Raw genomic sequence first — 15,322 nt, 5'->3', positions numbered from 1 at the left:
TGATCTCTTCCTCGGACCTAAAGTAATAACCCCCCAAGGATATATTTCACGAAAACTTGGGGAGTTATTGGGTGTTTATCCGAAGCTTCGATCTACGTGGATATTTCGGCACCTCATTCCTAGTCTCTCGCGAGTCGTGGTCCCACTACCCGCCGCCCAGTGTTTAGCCGCCACGTTTCGGTCGGCGAAGGTCGGCAGAAAATCCACAACGCGCCGCGGCCGCGATCAACGCTGCTGCGGAACCTCGTGCCGCTCACCGGTTACCGGGGAACAGCTAGTAATCTCCACCCCTATTTACTAAGATGCCCTTGCTTCGCTTTAATTAGCGTAATTGTGAGTCATATAGCATACGTTCGGGAACGAATTAATAACACGATCTGATTAGCAACATAATCTACTAAATATTCTTACAAACATTAATAATATTAGTTGTGTTACCTTGATATCTTTTTAAACACGGTAGAAAAATCCCAGTAACGTTGGTCTTAAAAGTTAAAGAGTGCCCCGTTTGCAAAAATAGGGGTACTAATTTAATTAAAAGTTTAGGATATTTTATTACCATACTCCTATGAATAAAATCGGTTCTTTTTTTTTTTTTCTTTCAATTCTGTTTTTACTTCTAAAGTCGGAAGGTAGGCACTGGGAAGAAGGGCACTCTAATAAGCAGCAAGAAATTTAACACCGCCAAGGAAAAGGGCGGGATTCACTGGACACAGCTGGATCCTTTTGGCGAAATATATCGGCAAGATTGGATTTTTCGCCCGCTTCTTGTCGATATATGCTTTAAGTGTGAGTTCTCTTCTTACTTGTGGATGCTGGCCTTGAGATTTTTGTGTTGGTATTGGTAGTAGGTTGCGATCTCTTCCCTGCGAGTTGGGTTTGATCTATTTGTGTCTTGTAAAAAAGGGAACTTGGGAATGTTGAATCTTTATCGCGTTTTATCCTAGGGCGTTTTTATTTTGAGGTAAGAAATGTGATTTGTTTTGATATTTGAGCAAACCTTTTGGTTTATTTTGTTTAGGATTTATGTTGTGGGTTGAATTCTGATCTTTTATTCGTTCTTCCCATAAACATTGCTACACGGTTGGTCTTCTGGTTTGCTTCTATGTTATTGCGTCAATTTGGTATTGCTTTGTGGATGCAATCTGGTGCATAGTCGCAGGAATAATAGAAAGATCTTTTTGCCTTTCCATCCTAGAATATATATCTATATTCCTAGGGTTGTATGATTTATTTCTTCCCACGATTAGAGTTCTCCATATTCTATTATCAGATATTGCAACTTAAATTGGTATACATTCTGCATCATATATTGCTGGTCTCATTGAATTTGCTTCTCTATATATTGTTATATGTTTATGGCAGTTGGAGTTAAATTCCTCTGAAGTCTAATACAGTAGCTGATCCAGTGTTAGACTTCAAGTTGTGATCACAAGAACACTGTTTATGTGTTTGGGGATGATAGAGTTGCATTTGAGATGAGGAAGTGGTTCCAAAAACATCGAGGCGATAAAGTGCAATTGGCACCTGAAAGGGATATGGAGAGTGGGAAGAATGGCCAGACGACTCAGATTGAAGAGGCTCCTTCTAATGCCACTAAGCAGAAGGTGGCTGCTGCTAAGGAGTATATTGAAAATCACTACAAGGCCCAGATGAAGAACCTACAAGATCGAAAGGAGAGGTAAATACTTAACTCCAGCTAAACTTATGAAATTTGTAAGAGATCTTGGATAAATGTCAGTCAATCAATTGGTGATGATTTTATCAAGACTGCTTTAAAAGCTTCTTTTGCTCTTCTATCTGTGAGCCAGGCGCTGGGTCTTGGAGAGGAAGCTTGCAGATGCTGATGTTTCACCGGAAGAGCAAATCAATCTTATAAAGCACTTAGAAAGAAAGGAAACTGAATACATGCGTCTCCGAAGGCATAAGATGGGTGTTGACGATTTTGAACTGCTGACTATCATTGGCAATGGGGCATTTGGTGAGGTTGGTGATTTCTTTAATATTCTTCTAGTTTAGTTTTATTTTATTAGGCACCTGGAAGTGTTAATCACATATTCTAAATTTGGCTTATCAACTTCTTGCATGAACATGTAACTATACAGGTCAGGCTCTGTAGAGAGAAGACGACTAAGCAAGTATATGCTATGAAAAAACTTAAGAAGTCTGAAATGCTTCGTAGGGGTCAGGTATCCAGGCATTGGTCATGCCTCCTCCTATATTTCTGTAGTCCTAGTATTCTGCTAACATTTTAGTACTTCCATTTCAGGTGGAACATGTAAAAGCTGAAAGAAATCTTCTTGCAGAGGTTGACAGTGCGTGTATAGTCAAACTCTACTGCTCTTTTCAAGATGAAGAGTATCTGTATCTTGTCATGGAATATCTTCCTGGTGGAGATATGATGATGTTACTTATGCGGAAGGAGACATTGACAGAAGATGAAGCCAGATTCTATATTGGGCAGACAGTACTCGCGATAGAATCCATTCACAAACACAATTACATTCATAGGCAGGTTTTTTAGTGTTATTTTACATAGTTTGAGCTTTACTCTATTGGTAGGTCCTCTTTGTCTTCTAGATTGTTAATTATAAGTATCTCGGATGTTTCGTTTCTTAATAGGGATATCAAGCCTGACAATTTGTTGCTGGATAAAAACGGCCATATGAAACTTTCGGATTTTGGATTGTGCAAACCCCTAGATTGCAGTAGCTTTCCAAATCTCAGTGAACTAAACAATTCTATGGAGAAAAATCTCAAGTCTTCACTGGAGAGGGATAAACAGTTAAACACCTCCCCAGCACCACCCAAGCGATCACAACAAGAGCAATTGCAACACTGGCAAAAGAACCGGAGGACACTGGTCAGAACCTGCTTTTATCATTTCTCCTAAACTGTCCTTCCTATTGCTCTGCGTGATTTTGGTTTAGTATGCAGAATAATATACAGCTTGAGTAAGACCAAGAAAAAAGTGACTAAAAAATGATCATTTCGTTGCAGAGTTGATGTTTACCTATCAATAAAAATCATCGATATGTAATCCAAATGCAGATTTTATTTTGATATGTCAGGCTTATTCGACTGTGGGTACACCTGACTACATTGCTCCAGAAGTGCTGTTGAAGAAAGGATATGGATTTGAGTGTGATTGGTATGCTTGAATATTTATTTACTTCAGTCAATCAATTTTATTTTCCCTGATAGTTTACAATTCTAGGTGGTCACTTGGAGCGATCATGTATGAGATGCTAGTTGGTTACCCGCCATTTTATTCCGAGGAACGAATGTCAACATGTAGAAAGGTAAAAATGCAGCTGTATGCTATATTGAGTCTTTCAGTTTGGTCTTTGAAAAGCATATGGTGTTGAGAGAACTTAATAGTTGGTACTAGCAAATATCTTGGTATGTACTATAGCAATTTGCCTTTTTCTTTTCCTAATTTTGTGCATTGTTATAAAATAACTTATATTGCACAGATTGTCAATTGGAGAACTTATCTAAGATTCCCTGAGGAGGCAAAGCTTTCAGCAGATGCTAAAGATCTTATCTGCAAATTACTGTGCAATGTTGATCAGAGGCTTGGAACAAAAGGAGCCCATGAGATAAAAGTATGATCCTTATAACTTCTTTTCACTGTAATTAGCCTGCCGGTGGAATGAAGAGTTTGAAATTTGGATCAATTTAGGCACATCCATGGTTTAACGGCATTCAGTGGGACAAGCTATATCAGATGGAGGCTGCCTTTATACCTGAGGTTAATGATGAGTTGGATACACAAAACTTTGAGAAGTTTGAGGAGGTAAAATACTATGATTGATGAGCTGCAATGCCAGTCCCTTCACATTTATTGGCTTCATGCTTCAAGTGATACAATATTCTTCGTAATTTGCCTGCCATGTTTTGGCTTTATTATTGAGATAATTTCAAATGCTCTTAGCGTATCGTTGAGATTTCAGATCTTTCTTTTGGATCATATATACACAACTTTAATGGAGATTGAAAGCTTTGTGAATGTTTATTTTTTAATTACTTCTACATAAGCTAATTATTCATTGTCTTGATACAGAGTACTTCTCTGCAAACTTCATCTAAATCTGGTCCCGGGAAAAAGGTATTATTAGATATTTTTCATCCGCAAACCACCTTCCTTTTGACTTTGTGCATATTACTCGGTATTTACTCTCCTATGCTTGATTAAATATTAATTACTTATGAAATAATTTTTGGTTCTTGCAGATGCTTTCATCAAAGGATGCTAATTTTGTTGGTTACACATACAAGAACTTTGAAATCGTGAATGACCACAATGTTCCAGGCCTTGGTACTTCCTCCTCAAGTTCTCAATTCATCATGCATTTGCACACATGCATACATGATCACACGCTTTATCAGTATATTGACATGTTTTGTCCATCAAATTTTTTTCGACAGCAGAATTAAAGAAAAAAAGCAACAAGCCTAAAAGACCATCGATCAAGACTTTGTTTGGTAACTGTCTCCATCAATTCTAATCCTAATCCATCTAGTTCATACTCCAAGTTGTTCCAAGATTCATTCTTTGTTTGGTTTCAGAGGCTGAAGCCACTTCAGGTCAGTCCATTCCAGGAAGCTTTCTGAGCCTTTTGCCTCCACAATTGGTCTCTGAGAGCCCTGAGCCATCACCTACTTCCAGTAGATCTTCATCTCATCAACCTTTACCTCGGCGTAGATAACTAAGAGGAGCTTCACAAGTAATTGTCTATAGCTGAATCATAGCAAAGGAGTAAAAATATTCTCTTGTAATTGGCTAAGATTTGAGCCTCTGATACTAGCAATCCTGTGAGCTTGTATATAAGTGGTAATATTACATTCTGAGTGGTGATTGTCATATGGATCTAAGTGATGATCAAATTGTAATATTTTTTTTTGGTTTTTTAATGATATGAATAAAAAAGAAGTAATTGTAAGTACAAGGACTTGGTTGCGTGGACTTTCTTAATGGTAGAATGATACACTCTGTTATGCATCAGATCAGATAAAAGAACAGAGTAAGCAGGCCACGAGTTATTTGTGATATCACCAAACCTCAACTTCCGTTTTCCTTGATGGTGCAAGCCGGGCGGATGAATCAACGTACTCACCCATTCACCAGGCGACACGTGACAATAGCACTTGGTGGGACCCCTTTTTTTATAATTGTATCTCGTCTTTGAGGAGTCCGATGACTCCGCTTAAACGAGAACGCGATGCCCCTCGCCTTCCTCCTCCGTCCCTCCACCGCCGCGGCCGCCGCCGCCGCTGCAACTGCCGCTGCCGCCTTCTTTCTCCTACGCATCCGTCGCCCGCCAACGAACCGCCGATTTTTCTCTTCCCTTAGGAGCACTATGGACGGGTGCCGGAATTCTGCCCTCCTCGTTATCTCCGCCAAATCCCCCGAAGAAGACGTCCTTGCCCGGTCGCTGATTTCCAAGAGTGGGACCCTAAAGCTGGGAGATGAAGAGGAGATCAGGGTTTTGTTGGGCTCCGAGGTGGACTCCACCAACCATTCTACTTTCGCGGCTCAGCTCTACATGGAGGCCCTCTCGGCGAGCCGCTTCGGGAGGTTTCTCATCTGGTCCCCGAGGCTTTCTTCCACCCACGACCTCGTTACCAAGTGAGCAAAATCCCATATTTTCAACGAATTCTTATTGTTTAAGACTTTCTACGATCCTATGGTTTTTATTTTCTTTCATTTAGATTGTAAAGCTATCGACTGCAGGAATTTCCATGATCTCCCACTTGGTACAGTTTGTCTTGCGGACATTCAGTTCAAAGGAAGAGGTTTGTGATTCTTGTTGGATTTTTGTTGTGAAATTTGATAAAGAAGTGATCTTGGATGGTGAGTTTTTGTAGGTCGGGCGAAGAATGTGTGGGAATCACCGGCTGGTTGCCTTCTGTTCTCTTTTACATTGCAGATGGAGGATGGACATAAGCTGCCTTTCTTGCAGTATGTTGTGTCTCTTGCTCTAACTGAAGCGATCAAGGAGTTGTGCCGAGCTAAAGTAAGATTCTATTTGCTCTAGGTTAATTTCTTATATTGGCAATCGTTGGTTTATTATGTTGCATACCAATATGAATTTGTTTGGCCTTGGAATGTATGTAAAGTTTACTACGTGGTAATTTTGATTCAAATATAATGAAATTTCAGGGATTGACACAATTGGATGTAAGAATAAAGTGGCCCAATGATATTTATCTTAACGGGCTTAAAGTTGGAGGCATCCTTTGTACTTCAACCTACCGATCAAAATGTTTCAATGTTTGTGCTGGTAAACAGGTCTCACTTTCTTGCAAATTTGTTCAGGTTAATGACTCCATGTACCAATTGGTATTGTAGATTTCGTTGTGAATCCTCCATTTTCTTATCTTTATTTTGCAAGGATTTGGACTGATTTCTGGTGGATTTTTTACTGGGTTGCATCAAATTGTATGAACTTGCATTTGTTTTGTGGAGCCTTATTTACTTCATGTTGTGTATCAGTTGACCTTTACGTGATGATGATGACTTTAAAAATCAGAAAACATATGTGATAACTGGGATGGAGAGACAGAGAGTTACTGATAGAGGGTCTCTCTTTTTCTGGTCTAATCAGTTAACATTGTGGACTTCATATTCTTGAGTTACTAGTTGCTTATGTGGTTTGTTTAGCTGAAATTATATATGACTTATCTGAAAAGGTGCTTGAATTTCTTTTAGGTATTGGATTAAATGTGGATAACGAGAAGCCCACTACATGCTTGAATGCGGCTCTCCAGGAAGTAAAATCCACTTCACATGGACTTAAGAGGGAAGAAATACTTGCTTATTTTTTTAATAAATTTGAAAATCTATTGGAGATATTCTTGAATCAAGGTAACTAGCAACTTAATGGTTTCTATATAACCAGTTCAGATTATATAACTGTGATAATTAAAATGCCCTGTTTCTTTGCTCTTCTTTTTCAGGCTTTCAGGTTCTTGAGGAGCTGTACTGTACGACATGGCTTCACAGGTTGAAGAAATTTAACAATTATTGTAGTTCATTATGCTTATGCAGATAAAAATGATATATCTGGTGCATAGGTGTCTTTCTATTCTGCAACTCCATATTCTGCATTTAAGGCTGTCGTAGTTGAAGGCATTTTCCTTGAAAAAAATACAGATGTACAACTATTTGTTTCTGCCTCTTTATTGAGATATCATCGCGATGCCTTTGCTAAGGTAATCTTTGTTATGTATGCAGTGGCCAAAAAGTTGTCATACAAGAAAAACATGAGGGACAACCTGTAGAAGATACTGTAGTTACAATTCAGGTGGATACAAATGGTAACATTTGTAAAGTTATTTTCATTCATTTAATTTTTGTAGCATCATACAGGGTTTGACATCCTCTGGATATTTACTGGCTACTGATGAGGACAACAAGACTTATGAGCTGCACCCTGATGGCAATAGGTATACCTATTATCTATTCTTTCAGTTCTCCATATACAACAATGGATTTTAATTATTGACTTTAATGCATATTCTAGATGAAATTCTGAGAAAAACGAGCAAAAACTTTACGAAGGAGATAGGACATGCTAGACACTAGAAAAGCATTCACTTATCTAGAACTTACGGGGCTGTTAGGATGGTCTCAGCAACTAGTGATGATTAAGATGAGCCAAAGATGGCAGACATTATAGATGGGATGAGGATTTTTGTCATGCAATAGATTCTGCACACTCTTCTATGCATGCTTGAAAGCTGCCAACTGCTAAATATATTGATTGGAATAGTTGGATATTCCTCTTGTGATCATGAGCATAAACTGATTTTATAATCCTAACTTTATTTTCTTTAAAGCTACCGTTGTTGCAAATTCATTTACCTTTGATCTTGGATTGGTGCCATGGTAAAAATATCTGCTTGAGGTTATTAAAATTTAAGTATATAAAACTAGCAGTGATGCCTAGCCAATCATAGTATCTTATCCATCATATGTGTTGCAGCTTTGATTTCTTCAAAGGACTTGTCAGGAGGAAGATGGAGTGAAGCAAAAATAATACCATCAATAAAAGCATTGGATTACATTTGATGAAGCAAAGTTGGGTCACTTTCTCAAATTAACCATGCTGCACTGATCCTGGACAATGTTGAATTGGCATTTGGCACTCGGGCCTTCTGACTAATTTACCAAATGAGTTAAATGAATTGTATTCTTCAAGCATGTATAATTTTGTAGAAAAGTGCATCTGAGTTGATGATTCAACTTTTTCATTATACGTAGACTACCAAAAATACGATGGCTGTATAGTTTGTTTCCTATTTTTGTAGATTGGAATAATGATTTATTCTTCATGGAGAAGGATTTTTTTGTTTTTGTTTTGTGTTTTGAAATATTATATTTTATGTCTCCTCTTCTTGAGGTGTGTTTTCCTTGCAAAATGAAAGAACTGGTGCACTAGCAGATGGATTTGCAAGAATCAGAAAACCAGGTAAATTTGTATATTTTTTGTAATGAGCAAAGGAAGCGCAAATTTAATGAAAATATTGCCTTCTAAATAACGCTGGAAAGTGTTATTTAATTTCAGGAACCATTTTATTGGAAACAATTTGATGCAGAATTGCAGAAAAGACTTGGTTAAGGAAAAAAAAAAAATATACTTGGGAGGGTATTATGGGAAAGAAGGTTAGGTATTACATATGCCGTTTCTTACTGGAAAATTAGATCAGTGAAACCGAGGATTGAAGCGGAGTGGCAAGGAGTCTTCGTTCTTGAATATTTTTGTTTTTCTTTGAGAAAGATATGGACGTTCATGAATTAAAAAGTGGGGCCCATAACAATGGCCTTTAAGGCTTAAAAAAAGCCTTCTATTCTATCTTTTTCGACTGTTCTCTGTCTTCTTCCGCTCCTTCCCCAGTGACCGACCGGTGTGCTGTTTCGGTAGTTTGTAATATTTGCCCCTTTGGGTGGTAGAGTATCTGTGGCTCTTCGATCATTCTGCGGGAAAAACTTCACGGCTCTACATCTCTTTTCTCGAAGCAAGTTTCAATCTTTTTCTTGCTGGTACTCGAAAGATGCTATGTTTTTATTGGATTTTTGTGGTTTCGTGATGTATAGTGTTTTTTTTTTAATTTTAAAATTTTCATTTCGTAGTTCTTCATTCCTTTTTGACCTAAGTCTTAGTAGTTCTCGATTTTACTTATTCGCGGAACATATTCTTTTCTTGTTGATAGAATACCCTACATCTGTTGAATTACTATTTTTGCAACTCAGGCGATGGAGCACAAAGATTCTGTCGTGTCTGCTGAATGGCTGCATGCGAGGCTAGGAGATCCTGATGTAAAGGTGAAAAACGGCTCCTTTGTATTGATTTATTTTGGATTAGAAAGTTGCCATTTTGTGTTGTAATGCCGTTTCTTATGATTGGGAACATGTTTGGCGTAAGGTTATCGAGATTGTCAAGATGGGACTTGTTGCAATTACTTTTGAGGGGAAAGATGGAATGAGAAAGGGCATCGATAACCTAGGTAGAGAGAGAGAAAGGTGGATCTTTTTTTTCTTTGAAAACAAAGTCTCACCTTAGACATTTTCCAAACAGGTGGACCAATCCTATTTGTTGCTGTGGATAAGTGGATTATGATGTTATAAAGTTGAGTTATAAGAGAGTGAATATCAGGACTGATGCCAAAAGCACCCACCCTGACTTTCGTGTGTTTCTTTCATATGTTTATGCGCAGAGATACCTCTGGTGTATCCTTCTCCTTTGTCCAAAAATGTAATTTATAGTAAAGCTGTGAATATCTGACATTGTTAGTCAATACTTGATGTACAAATGATAAGTTCAGAATCTTCAGGAAATGGATTATCTTTATTGCTCTCAGTTAAGAGGTCTTACTGGAGCTTCCCTTCTCAGGCTTTAATTCATTCTGTTTGATGTATTTCAGTATAGAATTCCTAAATGGCCACTATGAAGAACTTGCTAGCTGTAATATCTCTGAAGTTCTTTGTTTCTTTCACTAAATTGAATTGTATTGAAGAATATATGGGATGTTTATCTATTGATCTCATAGTTCCCTTTGGTGATGGCACATAAACGGCAATTACTGTTAATAATTATATTGTTTTCCGACTTGCTAGACTATATCAATGTGGTTCATGTACTAATCAATTTCTTATTACTTATATTGATGATTTTGCAACAAGCTTAGAACCTAATTATGTCAGATTTTATATCAAGAGGGTATTATGTCCTTTCTTATTGTCTTCCTTCTAATACCATTTCTATATTTTTGCATCTGTTTAGGTATTGGATGCTTCTTGGTACATGCCAGATGAGCAAAAGGATCCATTTCAAGAATATCAGGTCCTGTTAATTTTATGCTTCGCAAAAAGTTCTCACCATGACATTTATTGCTGTTCTATACCACTTTTTAGGTTCTTCATTGCTTTAAATTGTGCACCAACTATTTGTGATGGACAGTTAGCCAAACTCAAACATTTAACTATCATATAGTGGGACTGTTTCAATATGGAATTTGTAGCATATATTTTGGACAATATGTCGTAATTGTGCAATTACAATATTTTGGTGTTATTCCCAATGTTCCCATCATTCTTAGTTTCTTTCAGACAATAATCTCTAATTTTTATTCAGGTGGCTCACATTCCTGGCACACTTTTCTTTGATATCGATGGCATAACTGACCAGACATCTAATGTGAGACTAGTTTTCTGCTTTGTGCTTTGCATACTCTTTCCTATATTTAAATTGATTAATGACATTTCACGGTATGTTAGATTTTAATTATATATGGTACTACTCATCCTGCCTCATGATGCTATACCCTGGATGCTTTGCCAGTTGACTCACTTTTGTGGTGAACCTTTCCTTCTTAACTCACTTATTTTAAATTGTTCAATGCCATTCCATTATATGTTAGAGTTCATTTATGATGATACTACTCATCCTGCCTTAGGATGGATTATGTCCAGCTTGCATCCAGATTATCAAAGTTTGGAGTCAATTTCCAGTACAGCTGTGTGAATTTGTCCTTCTATTTTGCTTAAGCTTTTTATTTGCCAAGTAAATCTATGTACTGATACTAATTGACGAAAATTAAATGAGAAAGTGACCATGATCAGCAGTATTTAGACATTCTGGATTATGAACACAACTCAGATTTTACTCCCACTCTTATCCTTTTACTATTTTTGCAGCAAAGCAAGTAGCAAGTTGTACTCTTCATCTTCCTACGTCTGATTTTCTTTCAATAAATTTGAACTTTCCGTATTTAGTTCAGAATTCTTAAATTACTTTATTTCCTTCAATGAAGATCGGTTAAGAAAGGGTTGATAAAAGTGAGTCATCAGCTTACAGGATTCATCGCAGCAAATTATGTAAGAAATTCAAAGAAACTCTTAATTGTATTAAAACTTAAAAGCTCACTATTTAACTGGGAGCCCACATACCTAAAAGAGAACCTTTAGGTGACTCCTGCTTGACATGAATAATAAATGATTATTACATATAATCTAATAGTTTATCTGATGAATCTGTACATTTAACTGTATTTTGAGTGAATGATTGGAATCTTGATTTAAATCGACTCCATCTGATTCTAAACTTTTTGTTCTTTGACATACTTGTTGCAAATATTAATGCGTATCATTTGTACTAGTTGCCAGTTGCCACACATGCTGCCATCAGAAGAAGCTTTTGCAGCAGCAATTTCTGCTCTTGGTATTACGAACAAGGACAAAGTAATAGTTTATGATGGAAAAGGCTTATACAGTGCTGCACGTGTTTGGTGGTATGCTAAATTCACCTTTTCCAGATGAACAAACCAACTGTCTTTCAATGTTGGTGTACCATCGTAGATATGCCATTACATCAATATGTATTGTTTATGGGAATTAAGTCTAATAGTTGAGAGAAATGGATGAAATCTTATAAAAAGTCTTTGCCATTAAGAAGTTTCTTATTTAATTCATTAGGAAAATCAGATGCATCATATTAGCTACACTAAATACTCCAATCCTGAAAAAGGAAGAAGAACATCAGAGTTAGTGTGCATACTAGTTTAGTTATCAAGATTTGAGTTGAAATTATTACATCTCTTGGAAGGATAACTCTTTACATGCTATCTTATCATGTAACTAACAAATACTCTTTACATGCTCCAAGGCATCTTACCTTTGAAATCCTATAAGATTACTGTCTATCTATGTTTTTGATAGTTTTGAGCATTCGTGTGCATTATTTGGGTTGACAAGAAATGAAGAAATCAAACTTCATTGCATCCACCAAGCGCAATGTAATGAATTTGAAGATGTTTGACCGATGATCAGGATGTTCCGAGTTTTTGGACATGATCAGGTTTGGGTATTGGACGGAGGTTTACCACAATGGCAGGCTTCTGGATTTGATGTCAAATCTTGTTCCTCCGGAGATGCAATTTTGAAAGCTAATGCTGCTAACAAGGCTGTTGAAATGGCTTATCGTGGAGAATTGGTGAGTTACATATTATACAGTCTATGTGATAATGTGGTGGCCCATTTTCTTTTGGGTACGTATCTTGCACACGTCAATTGCTCTAAAGAATATTACTTAGGCAGTATATGACACCTTTTTAAGTTAATGAGCACGAACTTTGTCCTTCATGTTTGATATGGAAATTGTGTTTGCTGAAGACTTATATCTGCATGTGTTGGCTAATTTTGGTTCTCTTTCTTGCAGCTGGGGTCTAGCACATTTAGTGTGAATTTTCAGCCTCATCTAATTTGGATGCTTGATAAGGTTAGAGCTTTATCATATGGAAGCACAAATGGCTTGCTCTCTTTCTTGCTGCTGAATTCTGGTTATAGTACGATCTACCTTTAAAAAGGGATTTTGATTTCTTTCTCTTTGATACCTAAAAATGTGAGTTAATTGATGACAGTTAAAGTAATCAAATAGGATAAAAAGGATTCACTATTTAAATTCTAAATGAGAGTCACGGAAACTGGGCGATTATTATACAGGACTATGCGATTAGCAATTTAGCATGCTTGAATTTGATGCTATTAATACCTAAAGTACAACTGGAAAATGATTGCTAATCCAGTAATTCAATGATTTCTAGATGCACCTTGATTATGTACATCTTGTATTAATAGGATTATGATTCCAGTATTTCGTTATTATGTCTGATGTAACAGATCAAACAAAACGTCAATGCCCAGACCCACCAACATTTAGATGCTCGATCAAAGGACAGGTAACTTCTATCAATCTATCTTGCTCCATATACCCACCAACATTTTGATGTAGTCGATTTCTTCGCATTATATGCTCTCTATTAAAAAGAATTGCTCATTTGCAACTCTTCTTTATATATTTGAATAATATCTTCTAAGAATTCATTTTTCTCATAATAAGTTTGCTACCAGTTATTTAGGCCTTTGACTACTGTAGGTAAAGCTCGACTCTTAAGTAGTTGGTTGTCAGGTATAGAATATAGATGTAACCATGTGTTGACTGACTATGCAGCATAGGAGGTGCTCAGATCAATGATTTCTGTGCCAAGTGAATATTTTAAATACAGCAAGAAAAATGTTGTGCTGTCCGTTACTTTAAATAGTTAAGCAGAATATTCAATGGGAGGTTGAGATGCAGTTGGTAAAGTTTGGCTTCTTTTATTATCTAACTTTTATTTTTCTTCCTTCAGCAGAGAAGTACTTCTTTTGGCCTATTAAGAACAAAATCTTTTCAATTGGAAACACTTCGTATCACTATAAACTTTTCAATTAGAAATACTTTTAGCTTATTTTTTGTTCTTTGTTAGCTTAAAAATGTTCTGAAAATTGTTTTTAGAACAATCGATTTTGATCCAGCATATGGTTTTGACTCTTGACAGGTTTAATGGTGTAGCTCCAGAACCACGCAAGGGAGTAAGAAGTGGGCATATACCTGGAAGTAAATGCATTCCTTTTCCCCAGGTAGGAACATTGCATGTACCGAAGATTAAAATTGGTTCCATGACTTCCATCATTGATCCAATTTGGAGAGACAATCAAATTTTTAATCAGTTTTAAGGGCTAAGAAAATATTCTAGATGTTAGATAACCATGCTATAGTCTATAGAACAAATGTGGCCCTCAAAGGCATGTTGAAGGGATATACAATTTCTGGTACCTCATCCTTATGTAATAAATTTTGATGTTAAGTAGATCGCATTTTTGCTAATTCGTTTTTGTTTTTTGCGTAAGGAGCACATGAAATATTAGTTTTAACCACTTACTATTTTGTATAAGGCTGATCTTAGGACTTGAGGCTCAAACTATGTCTTATGTTTCTACTATTAACTTCTTGGATTTCTTTCCAGATGCTGGATGGTGCACATATGCTTTTGCCTGTAGAAAAACTACGTAAAAACTTTGAGCGAGAAGGTGAGAATGACTGCCCTATGATGCTGTTGAAGTGTAAACTCTCCCACACCTGGCGACCTTATGAAAAAGTAAAGGAAAAATATGAAATAAAAGGAAAACAAATCTATAGAGTAACTAAAGAAAGCACGAGAAAAGGACATATCTAATATGCTGGGTTGATCATTTCTTTTATTTTTCTTGTTCTCAGGCATCTCTCTGGATCATCCTGTTGTCCTCTCTTGTGGATCCGGTGTGACGGCTTGCATTGTTGCCCTGGTTAGAACATATTTTCTCGTCCTCGATAGGTTTCTCTGCTTATCGGAAAACTTCTCTTTTTTTTTTTAATAACGGAAAGCAGAATAACAAGCTGACTCGTATTTCAGGGTCTTTATCGGATTGGGATTCCTGATGTTCCAGTGTATGATGGGTCTTGGACTGAATGGGAAGCCCAACCAGATACCATTATACTCACTGCTGCTTCTAACTCTTGAAATCTTGGGATATGGATCACATTTTCATTCTCTCAGACCATAAGTGCCAGATCTACTGCACAAAGCTGTCCTACATGTGATTTCTGGGAGTATGTCCTTATATTGCAAGGTGGCAATCTGAGTTGATTAAAGAAGGAAACAAGAAAAATTTGTCATGGAAAACCAAACAAATATAGATGTACGAGTTTGACAATCTAGCTATTATTCGAATCACAATTTATTGTATTGGAATTTGAAAAGTTGGAGCATTACTATGTAATCTCCCCCACATCAAATATGTAAGGTGACGAGCACAACTTGTAAGGTAATGTCTTGCATACATAGGGATGATTTTATGATAAAAGAACATTTACAAATCAATTGCATAATTTTCAAGATTTTCCAGTGAGCAAGATGACAGAACCACCAGGATATGTCATGTTACTGAACATCAAGGATT

General features: G+C 36.8%; 3 protein-coding genes across 14 annotated transcripts; all 3 read left to right on the top strand.

Moving 5' to 3' along the window:
• Positions 1–481: 481 nt before the first annotated feature.
• LOC140799260 (uncharacterized) lies at positions 482–4,952 on the top strand. 7 transcript variants are annotated; one of them, XM_073153489.1, is made up of 15 exons: positions 482–522; positions 626–789; positions 1,410–1,681; positions 1,812–1,986; positions 2,106–2,189; positions 2,270–2,511; positions 2,623–2,863; positions 3,072–3,151; positions 3,218–3,302; positions 3,477–3,608; positions 3,686–3,799; positions 4,067–4,111; positions 4,237–4,321; positions 4,432–4,488; positions 4,573–4,952. In XM_073153489.1, the coding sequence occupies exons 3-15, from the start codon at positions 1,479–1,481 to the stop codon at positions 4,710–4,712; spliced, it is 1,683 nt and encodes a 560-aa protein (XP_073009590.1). In that variant the 5' UTR covers positions 482–522; positions 626–789; positions 1,410–1,478; the 3' UTR covers positions 4,713–4,952. The 7 variants fall into 7 exon arrangements, with proteins under 7 accessions (XP_073009590.1, XP_073009592.1, XP_073009587.1 ...); XM_073153491.1 differs by having other exon boundaries at positions 482–789; positions 1,366–1,681; positions 4,435–4,488; XM_073153486.1 differs by having other exon boundaries at positions 482–789; positions 1,366–1,681.
• A 195-nt stretch (positions 4,953–5,147) lies between these two features.
• On the top strand, positions 5,148–8,362 carry LOC140799263 (biotin--protein ligase 2-like). Of its 3 annotated transcripts, none has more exons than XM_073153495.1 (9): positions 5,160–5,632; positions 5,738–5,799; positions 5,872–6,020; positions 6,167–6,287; positions 6,716–6,871; positions 6,964–7,009; positions 7,241–7,310; positions 7,376–7,452; positions 7,992–8,362. In XM_073153495.1, the coding sequence occupies exons 1-9, from the start codon at positions 5,226–5,228 to the stop codon at positions 8,032–8,034; spliced, it is 1,131 nt and encodes a 376-aa protein (XP_073009596.1). In that variant the 5' UTR covers positions 5,160–5,225; the 3' UTR covers positions 8,035–8,362. The 3 variants fall into 3 exon arrangements, 2 of the variants coding, with proteins under 2 accessions (XP_073009596.1, XP_073009597.1); XM_073153496.1 differs by having other exon boundaries at positions 5,203–5,632; positions 5,716–5,799; XR_012110967.1 differs by lacking the exon at positions 7,241–7,310 and having other exon boundaries at positions 5,148–5,632; positions 7,992–8,036.
• Positions 8,363–8,862: 500 nt separating this feature from the next.
• Positions 8,863–15,243, top strand: LOC140799264 (thiosulfate/3-mercaptopyruvate sulfurtransferase 1, mitochondrial-like). 4 transcript variants are annotated; one of them, XM_073153497.1, is made up of 12 exons: positions 8,863–9,049; positions 9,260–9,331; positions 10,290–10,349; positions 10,641–10,703; positions 11,672–11,796; positions 12,335–12,497; positions 12,723–12,782; positions 13,184–13,242; positions 13,882–13,963; positions 14,350–14,413; positions 14,601–14,668; positions 14,776–15,243. In XM_073153497.1, the coding sequence occupies exons 2-12, from the start codon at positions 9,263–9,265 to the stop codon at positions 14,881–14,883; spliced, it is 921 nt and encodes a 306-aa protein (XP_073009598.1). In that variant the 5' UTR covers positions 8,863–9,049; positions 9,260–9,262; the 3' UTR covers positions 14,884–15,243. The 4 variants fall into 4 exon arrangements, with proteins under 4 accessions (XP_073009598.1, XP_073009599.1, XP_073009601.1 ...); XM_073153498.1 differs by having other exon boundaries at positions 8,870–9,024; XM_073153500.1 differs by having other exon boundaries at positions 8,870–9,024; positions 14,350–14,481.
• The last annotated feature ends 79 nt before the right edge of the window (positions 15,244–15,322 follow it).

The sequence above is a fragment of the Typha latifolia genome, chromosome 12, assembly GCF_019914945.1.
Source record: "Typha latifolia isolate L0001 chromosome 12, TyphaL0001v2, whole genome shotgun sequence".
Taxonomy (NCBI): domain Eukaryota; kingdom Viridiplantae; phylum Streptophyta; class Magnoliopsida; order Poales; family Typhaceae; genus Typha; species Typha latifolia.
The sequence above is the reverse complement of the archived record's forward strand: the minus strand, read 5'-3'. Positions and strand labels throughout refer to the sequence as shown.